The sequence below is a fragment of the Corvus cornix genome, chromosome 12 (genome assembly GCF_000738735.6).
Source record: "Corvus cornix cornix isolate S_Up_H32 chromosome 12, ASM73873v5, whole genome shotgun sequence".
Taxonomy (NCBI): domain Eukaryota; kingdom Metazoa; phylum Chordata; class Aves; order Passeriformes; family Corvidae; genus Corvus; species Corvus cornix.
Window position 1 is genome coordinate 2,765,049 of NC_046342.1, and position 20,026 is coordinate 2,785,074.

Consider the following 20,026-nt stretch of genomic DNA (forward strand, 5'->3'; position numbering starts at 1 on the left):
ATTACTTTGCCTGGTAAAACATTTATCTGTCCTTTTAACCCCCACCTTTTACAAATCACTTGTCTATTCATATCTAAACACCTTTCTTTTAAATAAGTGTATTTTCAGAGCCTCAGGCAAAGGAGTCTCCCACAGTTTATGCTGCTGTATAAAATAGTCTAGAAAAGCCCTACAGATGTGTCTGGGTGAATACAAAGAGGCAATAATGCAGAATTATCCACAGGACAGTTTTTCACTGTGTTTCTTTAAAATCTGACAATTATTTGTGTTTCCAAGGTGTCCCTTTTCAAGGGAACATCTGCAGAGTGTGTGTTTTCATGAGCAGAGGTTCAAAAGAGACAGAGACACCAAAAAATACCTCACAGAATTCACAAAATATCCCAAGGTTTCCATCCACTCCCCCAATGGCACAGACTGCTGGGATCACACTCCTGCTCCACAGTTTTGTCCCTGGGTTTGAGTATACAAATATAATTTCCACTAGGGCCTCAGCTTTGCCTTGCCCTGACCACCCCTGTTTGGCAGGTTTGTGCAAAGCCATTGAGCCTGCATTTGGGAATAAATTAATTTCTCCCTAATGAGATCACAGAGTAGAAGGAGAACGCTGTGAATCTCATGTCTTGACTGCAGTTTTAAAAAAATTGGTAAAGCTGAAGGATGCTAAGGTTGACAGGAAACAGATGAGTCAGGGGGATCACTCTGTGCCAGAGGATACAGGAAAATCCATTAAAATATTGTACAGGCAAATACTCCTGACAGCACAAGACATCCCCATAGATTGTTCAACGAAAAAGTAAAACCAAATGAGGCAATGATTAATTAATTTCATTAATGTTCCTTGCCACATTCTGGTTAGAATTCCCTGCACAATTACTTTGAGAGTGATGTTCACGTGCCTGCTGAAATAGCAAAGCAGAAGTCAAGTTAGTGCAGAAAGGTACTTAATCTAAGGAATTAATGATCATGGAAACAAAGGGGAGAAGCTGGAGGAATATGGATTGGGGCAAAGCATTGAACTGGATATTAGAGATGATAACCCCAGCTTTGGTCACACTCTGTTCAGGCAAGGAGAACCAGCATCATGGGGTTACGTGATCAGCTCCCGTAATGAACTTAAAAAGGGATGGGAAGGGTAAAAATCAGACTGGGGAAGAAGGCTAAGGGAGATAGAACAGAGGTAAAAGGATCTTGTAGGGCCTCAACCAAGGAGCTGAGATCAAAATCTCTTTAATACCACAAAAAAAAAAAAAAAAACCAAAAAGCCAAACCCAAGGAACTTCAGGCCCTCATGGAAGATTTCCACTCTCCACTGACAGGCTGGGAAAGTGCTGCTCCCAACAGCAGGGGCCAGATGGTTCTGGGTACAGGAGTCAAAGGGTGTGTCATGCTTGGGGAGAAGGCAGGAACGTGGGTATTTGGGGGGAACAGAATGATTTCAGAATCCATGAGAGGGAAATACTGTGTGAGTGATTTTTCGAGATGATATTAGAGATTCTGAAACTGTGTACTCCCAAGTTCTGAGGGGAGAGGAAATTAAATACGTAATTACTGCACTTGGGAATATTAACGATGAGAAAAGCCGCATTTCATTTGGATTCAAATATTCATTACAATCCAAGTTGCCCAAAGTTTCTTGACAGTCAAAGTGGATTTTTAGGAAAATAAAGATCTTCAGTAGCACATACTCTCCTTAGAACAGCTTTATGATGACCCATTTCCAAATCTTGCAGGAAAAAAGGGCCTGTCCCTTTCAGACCCCTTTGCTCTGCAGCTCTTTGCCTGCTGTGACCCAGAGGGGTTTGGTGCCCCCCAGCCATACCTGCTTTGCCAATCTGCACTGCCAGCTTGGTCAGCTTTCCCTGAAGAACGGATTTTTCCTTCTTGTGCATGTTGGATTTCTTCTTGTCCTTGTCGTCTCCCTCTCCCCCTTCCGCGCTCTTCAGCGGCTGCATCTCCATGGCAGCAGCCCCGTCCTGCTGCTTGGCTGATAATGCAGAACAAAACTGTTACTCCAGAGCTTTATTCCTTCCTTTTCTCCCACTGTTCATCCTCACTGAATCCAGCCAGCATCGCAGGGGCTGGCTGGGACCATCACTGCCAGGGACACCCTTGGCTCCCCTGCCAGGCAGGTGCCCTGGAGGCCCCGTGGGGCTCTGCAGGACACAGCTGTGCCAGCACATCCGTGTGCCCTCAGGACACGTGGGGGATATGGGCTGGCAGACCATTGCTTGGGTTTCTCTCTCGTTTCTGCCCCCACCCATGGCACTCTGGGCCATACACATATATGTCACTGAATGCCTTGCAGGTGACTTGGCAAGTGACAGCATCAGCACTGCAGGATTCCCTGGAATAGCTGAGCTCAAGTGCTTTGACAGATCCACATTTCTCGGAGTTTCGGGATGCCTGCGAGAATGCAATGCCCGCCCCCTCTTGCAATCATATTTCCAATGCAAACATTTTGTAGGGAGTGTGGCTCCTCCAGGCTGCAGGGGCACCTCAGCAACAGGAGACCACACTCTGCCATCCAGCATTCCAGAAAATCCCTGAGCTATAAAGTTTCCTCAGCATCAGGTAACTCAGCCATCGGGGCTGATGGTGGTGGCATCGCCATTCCCCCACAAAAACCACACACAATTTCAGGGCTGATCCCTCCTTTCTTGACAGAATGCCAATAGAAGGAAACTTTATTTTTCTGTGGTTCTGACAGGCAGTGACATTGCAGTGGATATATGTGCATGTGTCTGCTTTGTACTGAGCATAATAAATAAAACAGGATGAGATGAAACAGCTTTGCTTTCGTGAAGAGGTTGTACAAGACCATGCTTGTTTGACCTGGAAATCGAATTTATCTACCTTGCCTGAATGCTTATTATTTAATAGCATTCTATTTGGCACTTTTGTACTGTTTTCCACTGAGTTTCTCTACCCAGTTTCTGAGGTGTCACCTTTGCAATGTTTAATATTATCTGAGAAGAGAAAATTATTGTTTAATTTGGTATCACCCAAAGAACTCTTGATAGCTGTGTCTTATAATAAAAAGGGAGCCATGACTTCACTTCAGAGAAAGCAAAATATCGATTCCAATTTCTTCCTGACATTGTATATTGAATAAGAAACTCCTAAGACTCTTAATCTTCCTGTTCTTTATCCTCATAAAAGGCTTTTACACTGCTAAATAACACCTTGGCTTTAAGGTTTCCTTTTGTTATTGCTTTACCTTCTCCCTGCAAATGAAAATCTGTCCAGACAATGCCATCAGACACCAGAGATGATGAGACATAACAAATTGGGTTGGAAAATCACTAACAATACGTAGGATACAAAACTTGCACAGGAAAAATTAATTCTAATGAGCTTTGTGAGATGAAAGCAACATCTATAAATGGTTTATTTAAAATACTCCTCTCCTAAATATCTGCAACCCACGGAAGTTACAACCTCTTTGGTGGGTTTTTGGTTGGGGTTGGTTGCTTGCGGTTTTTTGGGGCATTCTGCATGAACAATAAGGGCCAGTTTCACACACAGCACAAACCACAGGTTCTCGTTGTACTTTGGGACAGGGTTGAACTACATGCTAACAACACATTCCACAACCTCCTGAATAGGAAAGAAGATTACCTTTGTTCTGGCTGTTCTCCATATTCCCATCCTGCATCTTGCCTAAATGATGAAAAATTCCAACAGACAACAGACAGTAAACAACCTTCAGCCGAGACAGAACACGAAAATGGGAATTCAAATCAACGGGACACAAAAGCCATGAGCACATCACAGGGAGCTGGGCACCATCCCCTGCCCTCACACCTGCACTCACAGGAGTGCCCAACCCAGCTGGGCACATCCAGGGAATTCCAGGCAAGGTCAGGGTTGGAACACGTGAAACACTAAATATCAGCACGTGGTTTTGAGGACTCTGCATGAATTCAGAGGGTGAAACTCATAAAGTGGATCTGGTGGAAAGCTGAATTGGAATCGTATTCCTGAACTGATGTTTCAGATGGCTGGGACTTAAAAACTCTGTATAGAGAACAACTTTCTTAATGCATTCCAGAATTAGGTTAATCATGTTACTAAATTGAGAAAAAAAATAGAAACAATAGTGTTCATAAATCTAAATAAATAAATAAAAATGCAAATCAGATTGGATTTTTAAATTACACCTTCCTCACTTGGTTGTACTAATTAGCAAATTTCTTCTGGAAATACAAGTGCCAGGTGACCTAAATTCAGATTTATCCTGGAGACAGATTTACCAAGTGCCTCTTTAATTTCCAGCTGGACATTTTCTCTACACACAGTTTTACCCCACCAAAGTCCTTATTCCTTTGTGCCTTTTTTTAACTGGAAATGTCATTTGAAAGTGTGTATGAGATAAAAATGGCAAAATGTACAAATTATATACAAAACTTTGGTATTCAGAAGAACAACTAAACATTTTCAAATGTATTCAAAATTTCTTGGAGGGAGCCCTTATGAAACTCTCCCAGTAATATATGAATTTATGGAAAAGACTACAACAAATATTATTTCAGAATGGATGTCAGGCTCTTTTGGTAGTCATGTAAAATGCACAACAAAAAATAATGCTAAGGAAAATTAAGTTAAAACACCATTACAGGATTGTTGACACATTCTAATAAGAAATGTATCATCAGAACTTATTAAAAAGCGTGCCAGCAGGTACATCTTGTTCTTCTGACTGCTACATGGATTAATTTTTTCACTCTGTTGTGAGTAAATAATCACAGAATGGGAAAGCTAAGATGCATCTCTTGCATGTTGGCCTGTGCACTAAGTGGGAGAACACTAAAGATCTCCCTCAAAAGAGAGCAAAATTGACCAAACCAGTCTTGTATTTGTCAAAAATAGACCCCAGTGTCACGCTGGGAAACTCCAAAGCCCAGAAGCAGAGCCAGGGAAAGGACATCTCGTGACCTAAAATCATCCCAGAGCTCAGATGAATTACTGCAATAAACCACTGACCATCAGCTGCTTGTCTCAATTTCTGATTCTATCCCTGGCAACCATAGAAGTTTTAAAAAATCAGTCTCCACCTTCCAGAGCTTTATACTTTGCATGAGAGATGAGTCCATGAAGCTGAGCAAACCCAGCTCATTTTCATGGTGAAATTCCCTACAAAACCTTTGCCTGTGGGCCACAGTTGGACTCAGTACCTGCCTGGTGGCTGTTTTTCTTAGAAGGGCTTTTAATAAAGTTACTGGAAGACATAAAATATCTCTGGAGATTCGGATTTCTGGCTGGAGCATGAAGCCTTCTCTAAGAACTGGAAGGCATTAATTTAGAGCAGGCAGTCTGCTTCATTTCCTGCTCTAGAGATCCTTCAGCAGAGTGCAATTCCAAACCTTGGAGAGGCAAAAATTGAAGAATCTTCAACTTTCAAAAATACAAAAATCACCAACAAAACCCAAATATGACTGTCACAACTGGCAAACACGTCACAGAGATTATTTTTCTTTGTAAATCAAAATATGTAATTTTAGGGCATATATTTGCTATTTAATAGCATAATTATCATAATAAATTACACTCACAATTGAATGGCTACCTGAAAATACCAGTACACAAAATAAACAATCATTAAAAACAAGGTAAATTTAGGTATTTTAAAAATACATTCTTAACATTCTTAATTTACTGCATTCAGGTTATTGAGGGGGGGAAGTGATCACAGGTAGTTATAGTTCAGGTTTTTAGACAGAGTGACAAAGAAAAGGCTATTTGGGTAATTAAGATAAAGAAAAGGATGCTGTAAACTATTTATACCCCCCTGGGCCAAATAATTTCAAAGCTGTACTTTGCTATAAAATATGAACAGGGAAATTAAGACAGAAAGAAAGATGATAGAATCACCACTGCTGAGAGATCCTTCCTCCTTCCAGGTACAAATACTCCCCCATCCTTCTGTCCTCGCTGCATTGTTTAGAATCATTAAAAGGATGAGTATTTCCTCATATTTTGATAGCATAATGTGAAATAACTCCTCAAAAATATGATTTCTCTTTTACATAATTCTGTAAATATTTTCTTCTTTTCTGTTTGGAATAATAAATAAAATGAATGTTGTTTGGGCTGGAGGAATCCATCTGAGTTTTTTATCGCTTTTCTAAGCAAGGATGAAACGTCAGAAGGTTTGGAATAGCATTTCTAACAACACCTGGGTACTGCAGCTGATTTGAAAGTGTTGAATTCAAATGTAAAATGTTTTGCACCTGCCTTTGCCTCAGTACAGTTCCTGTGTTTTGGAAAGGACTCGTGGCACCTTTACTGACTAAATTCTTACTCTAAAAGTCATGGACTTCACCAAATAAAATTCCCGAGAAAAGCCTCCCCTTTACCTGCCCCAGCCCTTGAGGAAGAGCCAAAGACACAGAATAACAAAGTCCTATCACTGTTTTGGAAATTTTTTCCCTCGTTTGGAAATTATTTCTAAATTGGACGAACTGCTTGGAATCAAGCAAAGAAAATGATGGAGTTGTGTTCCCAAGTGCTGAGCTGGAACCACTGTAATAAACAGGAAGTTCTAGATAATTCTTCTATGTATTCAATAAATAACTTCACTTACAATTCAGAAATATATTAAAATATAAATTTAAAAATGAATTTAAAGTAACAAAATTATTTTTAAAAATACCCTCAAACTGCAAATTGCTTTGCAGGAACTGAAGTCGTTCAGTACCTACACTGGGATTAGCTGTAGATGTGAAATATTCCAGCACAGACTTTATTCTGAGTCAGGTGAGGCATTTCTATACCTTTTCTATATTTTCTGAATACACATTCAAGTGGCAAATTCTCTGGGTTACAAATGCCAAAAGAACCCCAACAACCCACCTGGAAATCCTGATTTAAGGAAGGTGGCAGTGCCCTACTGGAAGGAAATCAAATTTGGGGTAATTTGCTCTACTAGAAGGAAATCAAATTTGGGGTAAACAAGCTGTAAACAGGGATTACTGCTTCCCTGATTTTCATTTTTTAAAATTACCTTTACTAAATATAATACTTTGAAATGAGATGAATTTTCCTGAATTCCTCCCTTTCTGCAGAATTATCCGCTCTGTTTACAACCTTGACTTGCACCTTTCAAAAACTGAACTTGTTGTCCACGGTTTTAACAATGAGACCAGCAACAATTCTCTATTTTGATCTCAACTCCTAAAACCCAAGAGAATTGATAAGAGTTCCTTTGATACAGCACCTAATACACAGGGTGGGTCACAAAGTAAATGAATTTATCACTACAGGCTCACTGGCTGAAAACAAACTCTTTCTTTTGTGTCAATTGTGTATTGACAATTAAGAATAAAAATATTTTACCTGAAATGTTAACAGGTTGATTTTCAAGCAGCAGCATTTCCTGAGCTTGCTACTAGTTCAAGTATATAATTCTTTTTTATTTTAAGATATTTTCTATACAAGGGTATCAGACTTCAGGTAAAATGCTTGTTTCCAATCACACCTCAGGAAGAATTTTCAGACTTTTAAAAAGTGTTCATTTCATCCAGACCAAAGGAACATGCAGAAGAATTTGGGCTCCTTGGTTTATAACTTATCTCCCCTTCCTTTCTCCCCTTCAAACCGTATCTACATTTTCAGTATTCTCTAACTCATCAGCAGTGCTAACTGAGAAATCACCAGGAATCTGGCACTGGCCATTTCCCAGATAATTCCAAAGCACTCAGATCTGAGTCTGCCTGTCTGAGTTCTGCTCTGAGCACAAAGTCAGAGCAGTTGGATTGTGGAAAGCCTCTGCTGTCCATGTTGATCAAAGACCAGCAGAATTATTGAACTGCCTCATCTCAGAGGAGCTAAAAGCCAAAATATCCGCCAACTGCACAAAAAAATCCACTCTACACTTCAAAGTCCTGCGTTTGTATCTCTCAGCTCCAGGATAAACATGGACAGCAACTGTTGTTCCTGACTGGAATGAGGATGATGGAAAATCATATCCCTAATTCAGACACTGATCTAATATCAACTGGAACTCAATTTCCTCATTAAGCTCAGCATTAAGGGCAAACACAACCGGGATTTACCAGGCAGCCCCAGCTTTGAGCAGAGCCCAGGCTGGAGCAGCACAGGGCTCATTCTGCACCTGCTGAGCACCAGCAAAGAGGGGCTGAACTCTGCTCTGCAGCTGGCAGGGATGAGCAGGAACGCTGGGGATCCAGCACGGCTGAAGCAGAGTTTGTTTGTTTTACACTCACCAAGGTGGAATCATCACAGGATCATCACAGAATTGGAACAAACCTTAAAGCTCAACCAGTGCCACCCCTGCCATGGGCAGGGACACCTTCCACTATCCCGGGCTGCTCCAAGCCACGTCCAACCTGGCCTTGGACACTGCCAGGGACTGGGCAGCCACAGCTCCTCTGTGCCAGGACCTCAGCATCCTCACAGCAATAAACACTTATCATTCATTTCCTGGTTCTTGGTCTCTGGAATCTGGAACCAGGATGATGGAGGTTCCTGCCATGCAAGGAGATGTAGGGATTGTAAATCCTACTTTTCCAGAATGGGTTTTAAATCTGGTTATATGTTTCTTTTAAATGATTTGAAAATAGCTTCAAAGATTTCCTGTGTCACTGCTTTAAATAAGATACTACAGCAGTAAATCCTGGCTCTTACTCAGCACTTGGTGCTGCTATCAGAAACCCTCATTTCACATGTGAAACGCAACAACTGCTAACCTGCATGGAAAAAAAACTTCTATCACCAACATGATGAAAAGTAGAATGACTTTCCTCAGTATTTTTGGCACTGCACAAGAGGGAAAGGTTCCTCTGGCAAATAAAGGCTCATGTATCTGATTAGCAGCAAAATACAGCTGATGCCTACACTAATATTGACCCGTTCAATTCAATTTAACTCTGGAATTTGCCTGTGAGGAGAGAGACTGAAATATCTGCGTGCTAACAAGAAGGGTCAGGAGTCTGTACTGGGACACAAAACTGGCTGCAGGAATGGATTAGTTTGGGTTTAGTTAACATGGGCAGGCTCAGGAGAAAATCACTGAGGGCACACACAAAACTTCTCAGGCCCCCTGAAACAGATGCTGAAAGCAGCAAGAGTTGTTCCTAACACTATGTTGTTGAAATGGAGCCAGATCCTGATCCCAGCCCTTTCTCAGAACCACGTGGAGATTGTGTGAGGAATTATGAGAGTGAAAAAGAGGAGAAGCAGAGAGAATCCCTTTCTCATGGTGCTCCTCTTCAGAACGATGTTGAATAATGAAGCTTTATAATAAAACTTCATGTGAATCTACCCCAGAGTTTTGAAACTGGCCTGACTTAACTGCTCCTTTTAACTGCAGTTTTAATGGCAAATAGATCAGGATTCCAAATCCTGCCTCTGCCAGGCTGGATTCTGCGGGGATAAAGCTGCAGCATCCCTGTGGCCTCTCTTCCAAGCTCCTGCAGAGCGTGTGGAGTAGGATCTCTCAGAGTGCAGTCACACACACACAACATCTGTGCAGGTCAGGGAGGGGAGAGGGAATTTGACACAGTCAGGAGAGAAATCCATCAAATCCGACAAGCCGGGGGTTGTGACGTACCATTGACTAAGCTGGCATTTGCATTATCAGTGGCATTTGCACCTGCTGCACCATCTGTGGCTGGAGGAGGGTGGGAGGAGGGATGGGAAGAATCTACTGAGCAATAATGGATAAAAAAAAAAAAACAACAAAGAAAACAAAAAAAAAAAACCACAAAAACAAAACAACAAATGATAAATAAATAATAACAACAACGCGAACGAAAGCACGTGACAGAGCGAAAAGCGTTTGTGGCTTTGTTTGCTCCCAAAATCAAAGAGTTTTAAATGAATTAACACAAATTTCCAAAGCAACGTGGCATTGGGAGGGTGTCACAAAGTGAGCCAAAAACTCAAATAATAATAATAACAATAATAAAAAGAAATAAATATGAAACACGTTTAACAAAGTTAAAGGAGTTGGTGAGAACTGAGTGTGCACAGCCCTGTGCACATCCCTTTAGTCCTTTTAGGTGTTATTTTTTGTACTTTAATGTAATTTATGCAGTTTTAAAGGGGTTGAAATATTTCCTTTGGAGTTCATTTACACAGTACACAGGTAGTTTTAAAATATGCATTTAAAAATGCATTATATATATATATATGTACATACTACTACAGAGCAAAATGGCACATGTTTTATGGTTTAGATAATTTTGCACTTTAGGATTTAGCACCATGTCCTGCCATCACCCAGGTAAAACACACACTGATCTGAGTAGAAACATGAAATTTTCCTATATTTTAGGTAGAAAAGGCAAATACAGTCTTGAGGAGAATAATGAGTTATTTTAAATCCAGATGATGGACGTGACACACTTCCTGGTTTGCGGTGACATGAAAGGAGAATCAGATAAGAAAACCCTCTTCTCCTCTTCAGTAATTATCCACATATTAGAGAAAATTGGACAAGAAATCTTTCCTAACAGGAAGGTGAAAAGCTTGAAGAAGGTTTTATCATTTTACTATGATTTTATAGTAGAGTTCAAAAAAATTAGTCTCTGCAAATAATAGATAAAATTCATTTTGTTTTGTTTCTGGTGGTTAATTGCTCACAATAGAACCAAGTCCTCCCATGAATCCTGACTGAGACTCTCAAGCAGCTCCAGTCCCTGCCCCACAGGGATTGTTTCATGCTGTACTGGGTTGGTGCTGCAGAAGAACGGGCTGATTTTATTTACAAATGGCAAATTGGGAGAAGAAAATAAACAGCTCCCAGGATTTAAAAACACACCCTGTGCAACTGCATTCAGAAACATTTCCATTGCAAATTTGATTACTGTGATGGCAATGACTTAAACTGTTTTGGTGACTCGTGCTTGTTCTTTATTCCGTTTGGATCCCCACCCCAACCAGCACAGCGTGAGCTGCTAACAGCAAATCAAGGATCCCACGTTAAATACTTTGCAATTTACTGCTGGGGAACAGCTGATTATTGGAGCTGAACATGAAGATTTGCAACACCAACAATGCCTGCACACCGAAAGATTTGGCACCAGCAATCCTGTTGATTTGAAATAATTCTTTAATTTCGACTTGACTGATTCAAAGACAATTATTTCAATCAGCAGCTCCCCCCTGATTGGCACCAACTGAAAGCCTCCATTGGATGGGGTACAATTCTCACTCTACCTGGAAGCTGCTGTTCCTCCTCCTGTTTCACACCTGCGTGATGATTTTAAAGTGTTAATGAACAACAAAAGCACACGTGGACTGAAAGGGGTATTTGACTGGCAGGCTTTCTGAGAACTGCAGGTTTATGTACCAGAGGTTTTCATTTGAAATTGGGCCTCCATCTGCCACCAGCTCTGCCCAGGCATGAACACGAAGCTGCCAGCAGCATCAGAAAATGTGAAGGAATTCTCTATATTATGGATTTTTTAAATTAAAGCTGTTTCTACAGAGCCACATTCAATTAAATTCTGTGTCTGCATCCAAATTCTGACACACCTCTGTGAGAACCTCTGTCTCTGCATAAGTTACAGCTACAGCGCAGTGCAACATCCCTGATTTCTCTTTTCCTGCCTTTCCAGGCTCTTCCCAGTGAAACCTTAGAGAACCACAGTTGTCCTGAGCACAGCCCAGAGAGGCCAGCCCAGTTAAACCCAGCCCAGGCAGCTCGCACATCACACAGGGATGAAGCTGCTCCTCCTCTCCTCCAGATCTCACCAAGGCTCTGAACGACAGCAAGAGCAAACTCCAAGGTACTGCTCAAAACCAGTCTGGCATAAAAGAGTTTCATTTTGCGACGTTTCAGTCTTTCTCCTTTTAATTCTCCTGGAACTCCCCAGGTTTTGTGCCTGCCTAGGCAGAAATGAAATGATAAACATTTCATTAAGTAAAAAGGGACTTCTTCAAAGCAGCAGGGAGTCAAAGGCAGCCACTTGCTACACATACTCAGAAATGGAAATTGTAGGTCCTGAAAACCATTTGAATTTGGCCTTCCTATCTGCAGCTTCCAACAAAAGGATGGAAACAAAAAAAGAGGTGGAATCATTTTGCCTGACAGACAGCAAATAAAATGTTCAGGAAAGCTCTAACTGCCTTTTTTTATTAATGGTGAAGACCACCAGAAAGAGCAGAAATGTCTAAAAACCCTGTATTAATTGGCCCTTAATTATGTCTGACAGACAAATATTCTTAGGACAGACTAGGAATGAAATTGCGGAAGCAGAACAATTTACAAGGCTGCGTGAAGTAAAACTGCAAAGGACAGACATTAAATCATGTTTCTGCTTAGTGTGCAGCCCATAAATTAGCAAATGCTTATGACATCACACTGTAATAAGGTGAAATGTCTAAAGAGGCTTCTTGATTTCATTAACTGAGACAGGACATGAAAGTAAAACTGTCTTGCTAACATTTACTGCTGCATTCCTGGCTTTTACTATTCTTAGCCTGACCTTTACACCTGAAGAAATTAAAATGCCTCTCAAGTCAGTCACTGACATTAAACAACTGGGCTAGCAAAGAGCCCCAGCTTATCTTTATTTTAGTCCTGAAGCTCTAAGACAGATGCTATTTCCGTGGCCAAGGGGCTTTTTCCTGGAAAAAACAAAATTACATTGATAGAAAAGCACAAAATCTTAGCAAACCGTGGGTGAGCATGGATTCATGTAGAGAAGCCACAGCAACTGGAGCATGCCCATGTACTCCCTTGCATTTCAGTGTGTACTGGAAGCCTGCAGTTTCACACTGGAAAAACATCTTGTTATCCAATGGATTTATTGGCTAACAGCTTCTGCTGTTTTTCTGTGTGACATGTGATGATAAAAATGTATCATTAAAAAAAGGGCAGTTTGAAAAATTGCATTTATTTGTCAAGAGCGAAGGAGAGCTCCGGCTGCACAAAGCCTAAAGAGCTTTCCTTGGAGCATCCTGGTGTTTGGAGATTACCTTTCTTATCTTTCTTCTCCTCCTCTTCTCCCCCAGCTCCCAGCAGAGTGAAGATGATGCCAGTCTGAGAATTCACCCCCACAGCAGTCACCAGCATCCGCCCAGAGCCTTCCATGACATGGGTACCTGAGAAGAGGCAAGAAAGGTTACAGAGAGCTAAAATAAATGTAGAAACTTATGCAAGGCTTTTATGACAGTACTGAGAGAGATTTGTTACACTTGAAAACTCTGTATTGAGGGGGATTTTACCACGTAACAAAACTAAACCCTGTTTTGTGCATTACTCTCGACCAAGAATTAATGCTTCAGCACAAACCTCAGGCTGCACATCCATCACCAACACATCAGATTCTCTTTTTAAAAGAAATATTGCCACTAACCAAGTTTATCTTTCGCAAGAAAACAGTTTCAGCAGAACACCACAAATATACAAATTAGGCCTGCCACCCAAATAAACCCCCCCAAAAAAAAAAAAAATTCCATTCAAACCTAAAGATCAGAAAAGATCTTTAAAAGCCAGCACAGACTTGGTTGATTCAGTCAGGAAACAAAAGCTCTGAAACCTTCCTCAGAAATTTATTGGAGCCTCCTTTAAGATATGTCACTACTTCCAGTACATTTTAATTAAGAACTTGCTATTTGTATCCCCGTGTTTTGTTCTGAGGGAATCTTTTCCTGAATTGGACGACAAAGGTGGGTAGAAATATCCTCCAGAAAGAGGCACTTACTCCCACGCTCCCAGGGCAGCTCTCCCAACAAAACAGGCACCCACCACGTCTCCAGCTTAGCTCTGCACACCTGCAGAGGGCAAAAATCTCTGAATTTGAGATGCCTGTCTGAACCTTTTCTTAATGTTAGGCCTGTAAAAGAGAATCCCAAAAAAATCCTTCCACCCAATTCTGGTCATTTCACCACTTAAGCAGAATTATGATTAAATTAGCTTGGATACAGAACCAGGCTCGATGATTTCAATCGGTGGTTGCAGAAATGGAATTCTGGACTGCAGGTTTTCCATTTGTCTGTCACTAAACATGGATTTCATCTTCACATTGAACAACTCTACTGAGTTCCTTCCCTCTCAAGACTTGACCTTAGCAAAACTTTTTTTTTTAACATGCTGATTATTTAAATTAAAGTAGAAAAATGGTGAATATTCCACGGTAGAAAAGGAAAACTGGTTTAGTAAGGGAAGAGGGAAACATTAGATGGATAAGGACCTTATTACAGGACATATTTTTCAGACAAAAGTCCAGCTAAACATGAAACTCAGAAATGCCTAAATCTAATAATGGTACTGGTGAAATACATGGAACTAGGGCTGAAAAAGCAAGAAAAGAAAAGCAGAACATGCCATTTTGGGGGTCTGATGCTGTTTTTACTTCCAGCAAACTTGTGGGGAACAAAAATTTCTCAGTGGGCAAATCTAAACAAGGTTTTGGTCAGTGCAGTTATCAAGAGGAAACCAAAGTTAAAAATAAAGTGAACCAACCATCAGAATATCCTCTATGAAAAAAGAGCTTTCCCTGAAAAAAAACCCTCATTTACAAGTAATTTCAACATATCCAAATAATTCCAAACTTTTGAAGTCAGCTGCTTGGTTCTGAAAGTTTCTGCTGTGCCAGAAGCCCAGCTTGGGACATTTTCTGGGTTTTCTGGTAGTGAATTAAGAGCAAACCAGAATTATTTTGCTCCAGGCAATAACTGACCCGATTCCTTAATCAAGCTTTGCTTTTATTTCCAAAACGTTACAAAGCACCACGACCAAGAGGTTTCTTTGGTTTGTTTGTTCTGGTCTAAGCTCTGTTCCCTTTGTTTCCAATCCTGTTGAGCGTTGACAGAACCAGATACTGGTAAAAGTTTGACCAGGGTAAAATAAATTCCTGCCAACCTCAGTTCAGTGAGAGCCACATCAGGTGGGCTCCTCTACCTCTTTCACACCTTCATCAAATTAATCTAAATAACTGGGAAAAAAGGAAGGAAAATGTTTTAGCAACTATGGAAGAGAAGCAGCTTCTTTCATTTCCAGGTGCAGCAGGGCCTGGATTCCCATTCCTGCCCTCCTGGGTGGCACCCATTTGATGGGTGCAGATGGAAACATCTGCCAGAGGCAGCATTTGGACACTCACAATTGCTCCTCAAGTGCAGCAAAAGCTGTCTGGATGATTCAACAGGACACAAAGCACAGAAACTCGGTTTAATTACGGCACTGAACCTGAGGGAGTATCAAAAACGCTCCTTGAGGGGCCAAAGTGAAAACAACACTCCCCAACCCTGGGTGTTTGTCTTCCACCAAATTTCGACCCCCCAAACAAACTGTGGCCACCATCCCAAAGTTTTCAGGGATTCCTCTGGCAAACCTGAGCTGTTTCCACTTCCAGCAGGTGATAAGGAAGAACAGTGGCAAGCAACATCCTGGCAGTATTTGTTTAAATTCCAAATGAGAACTCACTGATGTCTTCAGGCAGAAGAATAAGAGGAAAATTTAAGGCCTGTCGATGTTTTTGGAGGGGGGTTGGTTTGTTTGTTTGTTTGGTTTTTTCTTCTATAATCAAGTTTTATAAAAATACAGGTCTAGGTTGACATCCAAGAGGAACTTTTTAAACCAGCTCAAACCCACCCTGAAAAACGTGGTGGTTTCCAAGTTTTTGGACAAGTAACAATGGGCAGTGCATCAATTTCTGCATCGTTGAGATTAAACTTTGCACTGTATTTAGGGAAGAAGGAAGTTTTTTGCATGAGAGAATCTCCAATCATCAATTCTGCTCCTGAGCAAAGAGAATTCAGGGATTTTCTAACATGTCATGAGCCCAAATTTATCAGTGTAAGTATGGAACAAAAGTGTGTGCAGTGCTTATTAAAATATCCCATTGATTCTTCACCTTCTTTGCAATCACATAAAGATTATCCAGTGCGAGAGAAATAAAGATTATAAACTTTATTGATCTCTGCATTGGAAATATAATTTTCTCTCCCCATAGCAAAGAAACTTGAATATTTGAAAATGAGTTTCAGTTTATAACACATTGGTGATTGTTATATATCAGCATATCTGTTATTTGTGATCACATCCCAGCTGGAATCCTCTGACAAATGACCCACCTTTATTTGAACTTAAAAATCGCATTCAATTTATCTGATTTACTGCAAAGAATTATATCACAGACTACAAATATTAAAAATAATTTGAGTTTACCACAGAAATCAAGCTCAAAATATTTTGTATATCCAGTTGCTTTTAAACATATTGTTTCTTTTATTTTACCTTCCATACACAGAAAGGGTTTAAAGAGACTTTAAAAGTCTTTGAAATTTAATGGTAAATTAAAACTAACATGCAAAGAATTGAAACAATTGCTATTTCCCTGAGACTTTCCTTTTCCTCTGAAAATGCTTGATTTCTTTATACTTTTACAAAATAAGTGTGATGATCAGAAATAACTGCACACAACCGAAAACCCAACAATGTGAATTTTAAATTACAAAGTGACAAGGGCAGTGAATGTGATCAAAATCTCAGCTCTACCTGGGTGGCCAAAACCTCATGGAAAAGGAAACCCCAATAAAATGTGGCCAAGGCAGAGAACAGCAGGAACTCAGAGGGGATGGGGCAGATTTTACCTGACAGCAGCATCGGGTCTTTGTCCACGGATTTGCGGACCTGGTCGGACTCTCCAGTCAAAGAGCTCTCATCAATTTTGAGATCATTTCCTTGAATAAATATCCCATCAGCAGGGAGAAGGTCACCTGTGGTGAGATCATGGGGAAGGAAAACCACCATGAGATTGTTTTCATAATTACATCATGACTTTTGTTACAGAATCCCAATAAGCCATTGCATTAAAAGGTAAAACAAAAGCAGAGTGAAGGAGTCACTCCTGTTTCTGTCCACATGAGCCACAGCATTGCAATCCTGCAAGGAAAGGCTGTTGTACTGCAAACATTTTCTGATTAATGCTATCCCAGAACCCAAATGTACCACGTTTAACACACAATGGACATCCCCATCCTGGGGGGTTGGCAGGGAAGTGCTCTTCACATCACCTGAAGGTTTCTCCATCAGACTTCATAGGAATTAAGAGCAGCTAATCAACAGCTGAGCTGCCCTTTCCCCTTCCCCCCTCAGGAAGCCCTTAGGTAAGCCCTGGAGAAACGTGATGGCTGATGGAACAGGGATATTGCTGGAACTCCCAAAACAGAGTTCCTGCAGGAGTCTTCCACTCCAGTGGAGCACACGGCTTTCCCTATGGCATGGGATTATCAGACACCTGGTCTGGGGGATCCACCTGGATCTGAAGCAACTTGTGAGGTGAGCACAGAGGCCCAATTCCCTTCTACACAACATTTAAAAATACTTCCTCTTATCCCTAACTGGACAGAAATTAAAAAAAAAAAAGAATCTGAATAACGCAATCCTCCATGATAGAGAATTCCCTTTGTATGAACTGTTCTTGCCCTGGTCAGTGAAAGAAGTTTACACCAATAAAATTGATTTGCTAATGCAGTTTTACAGCAGGTTCTCCTTTTGCCCTGAGAGCCCAGTTTGGCACCTCACCATGGCCAAGGACAATCACACACTCCTGCCTTTTCCATCCCTTCCAGTAATTGTGTCCATCCTGCTGGGAAGGCCCAGGAGAGTCAACAAAGGCTCTCTAGGTCATGCACTCACCGTATTTCACCTGGGCAATGTCCCCAACCACGATCTCTGCCACGGGGATTTGGATGACCTGTCCCCCCCGCACCACGGTGAACTTCTGCTCCTGCTCGATGCGGCTCTGCAGCCCCCGGAACTGCTTCTCCTTGCTCCAGTCGTTGAAGGCAGTGACAAGGACAACACAGATGACAGACAGGAGGATGGCAGCACCTTCAATCCAGCCAGCTTCGGCCTCACCCTCATCCTCAGCTCCTCCTGTTGCAGTACCACACCCTGCAGAGACATTAAGGACCAGTTTAGGTGGGGTTTATCACAAGAAATAAAACTTGCTGTGACATGACGAGGTGAGGGAATGGAGCTGCTTTTCCAAGCACTGCCTGCTAATGAAACGCAGCAGAGTGGAGGAAAAAGACAAATAAAGAGGTCTGTGGAAAAGAGAAAAGAAATAAATCAACAGAAATCTTAGTTCTTTTAATTTTTCTACTGAGCAATCCATCCTTGGTGAACCTGAACTAAACAATGAGGAAGAGAAAGCAACAATTCTGTTATGTGATAGAAGGGCTCAGAGCTTCACCCGAGCCACCAAGAACCTGCAGAATTTATTTAAAGTGACAAGAAGCACTAAAACAATGAATGACATTAATCAATGCAAAACAATGGCATTAAATTAACATTAACAACCTGCCAGTTTAAATTAAACAATTTTTGACACAATTTTTTAAAACAATTTTCAACACAATTTCTAAATGTTCTCAGCTAAGCACACTTATGGGGAACAGTTGTTAAAAAAAATTACTGGCGTGAACTGAGTTTATCAGTGCTTCAATTTGATAATGAATGTATTAAGGAACACTGAGTGAAAAAAGCTCCCTGATATTAATTCAGCAATCTTCCCCACAGAGAAATACAGTGGGATGCTTCTAGAACTGCAAGTACATTATTCCTGCCACAGGTAAAACAGTGTTAAGAGAATGACTCTATTCTGAGCTGTTAATTCTGAATTACTTTATATATATCTGCTCATTATCTATCTCAAAATTGGATGCAATTAAAATTCAAATAGACTTCCTAGATAGTATTCACCAAATAAAACTGACAAATAGATCTCCTTCTTAGTGAAAGAGCACCTGGGAGAAATACTGGGCAGCCAAGGACACATTCCAGAGTCACATTCCAGAGATATCCCAAGTGATGGGAGAGGAGAACCCAGCCTGAGCCCCCTCTCCTGAGTGACCTAGGAAGAACTTTTTCTGTTTTCCATGAAGAATGGGACCAGGCAGGAATTTGACATCACTTTTCCATCTTACCCAGCTACCAGGGGGTTCAGCAAATTTGCTTCCACCTCTGACTGCACTTTAATTTTGGTTTATTCGTCACCTGTCACTAGAGGGAATTAACAACCAATGTGATTTCTATTTCTAAATTACAAACAGGAGCATCATAATTCATTAACCAGCTGAGTAATTACTCCTGCATGTGAACAATAACAAAACTACCAAAAGTCAAAGGAAGAAAGATGAGACTGAACAGCCACTAAGAGAGGAAGAAAATGAAAATAAAGGGAGTTTTTACCAAGTTCTCTGTAATTTACATTGAGACCTCTTAAGGGAAAGGCAAAGGCTGCTCCCAAGGGCAGGGATGTGCTTCCACTCATGGCCCTCCTGAACCTTCAGCACAAGAACCTTCCTAAAACCACTTGTATAGCACTCAAGGAAGAAATTAAAAAACCTTTTTTAACTTCAGTACCTTAAGCTGCTCATCACCAGCCACAAATGCAACTCAGAAACCAACCCTGTAACTTCCTCCTTCAGCAGAACGGGGATTTTGGGAAGGACTGATGATTTTTGCTCTGTTTAGCCTTAATCTTCTTAATTGGGCTGCGTTTGATTTTAAATTCCTTTTCCAAACCAGCAAATTCACTCTTGTCCTGCTTGTATTAAATGGTTTCCTAATGCAAGGAATTCTGTTTCAGCAGATATAACACCAGAATTCCTTTTTCATTAGATTTGACTTAGAATTAAGTATGATGAATATTTTAGTTTTTTAAGGGCAAACCTCCTCCCTTATTTCTCACAAAATAAACGTGGCCTGGTGTAGCCACAGTGAAACACTGATTTTATTTCCTTTTCAAGAGTGGAAATTTAGTGCAGCTTATACAAAATTACAAAGAGCTGCTGCAGAGTCATACTTCCAAGACTTCAGTAAAAAAATACATCTTGATTAAGCAAAATCAGGTGAAAAATAAAAATATTCCTTGACTGGATCAGTGAAATTAATTTTGTGTTTGTGCTGTCAGAACTGATCTCCACATTCACATAAATGGTACCACGGAGCATGCAAATAATACAAGATGTTATGGTTAAGATAAAAGGAATTACCTGTAGATACCTCAAGTAAAATCAAACAAAACAATCCACTTTTCAGCTGAAA

At 40.8% G+C, this 20,026-nt stretch overlaps 1 protein-coding gene across 14 annotated transcripts in view; it reads right to left on the reverse strand.

Annotated features, from left to right (window-relative positions):
- ATP2B2 (ATPase plasma membrane Ca2+ transporting 2) overlaps positions 1 to 20,026 on the reverse strand; it is a 385,606-nt gene that overhangs the window by 71,244 nt on the left and 294,336 nt on the right. For 10 of the 14 annotated variants that reach the window (XM_039558683.1, XM_039558674.1, XM_039558675.1 and 7 more), the window contains 6 exons: positions 17,612 to 17,869; positions 16,564 to 16,689; positions 12,946 to 13,071; positions 9,572 to 9,664; positions 3,619 to 3,660; positions 1,820 to 1,984 (listed from right to left, as the gene is read on the reverse strand). In XM_039558683.1, coding sequence (XP_039414617.1) covers positions 1,820 to 1,984; positions 3,619 to 3,660; positions 9,572 to 9,664; positions 12,946 to 13,071; positions 16,564 to 16,689; positions 17,612 to 17,869 — 810 coding nt within the window. The remainder of the gene's footprint in view (positions 1 to 1,819; positions 1,985 to 3,618; positions 3,661 to 9,571; positions 9,665 to 12,945; positions 13,072 to 16,563; positions 16,690 to 17,611; positions 17,870 to 20,026) is intronic. The other 4 variants (XM_039558677.1, XM_039558681.1, XM_039558680.1 and 1 more) reach the window with 2 other exon arrangements.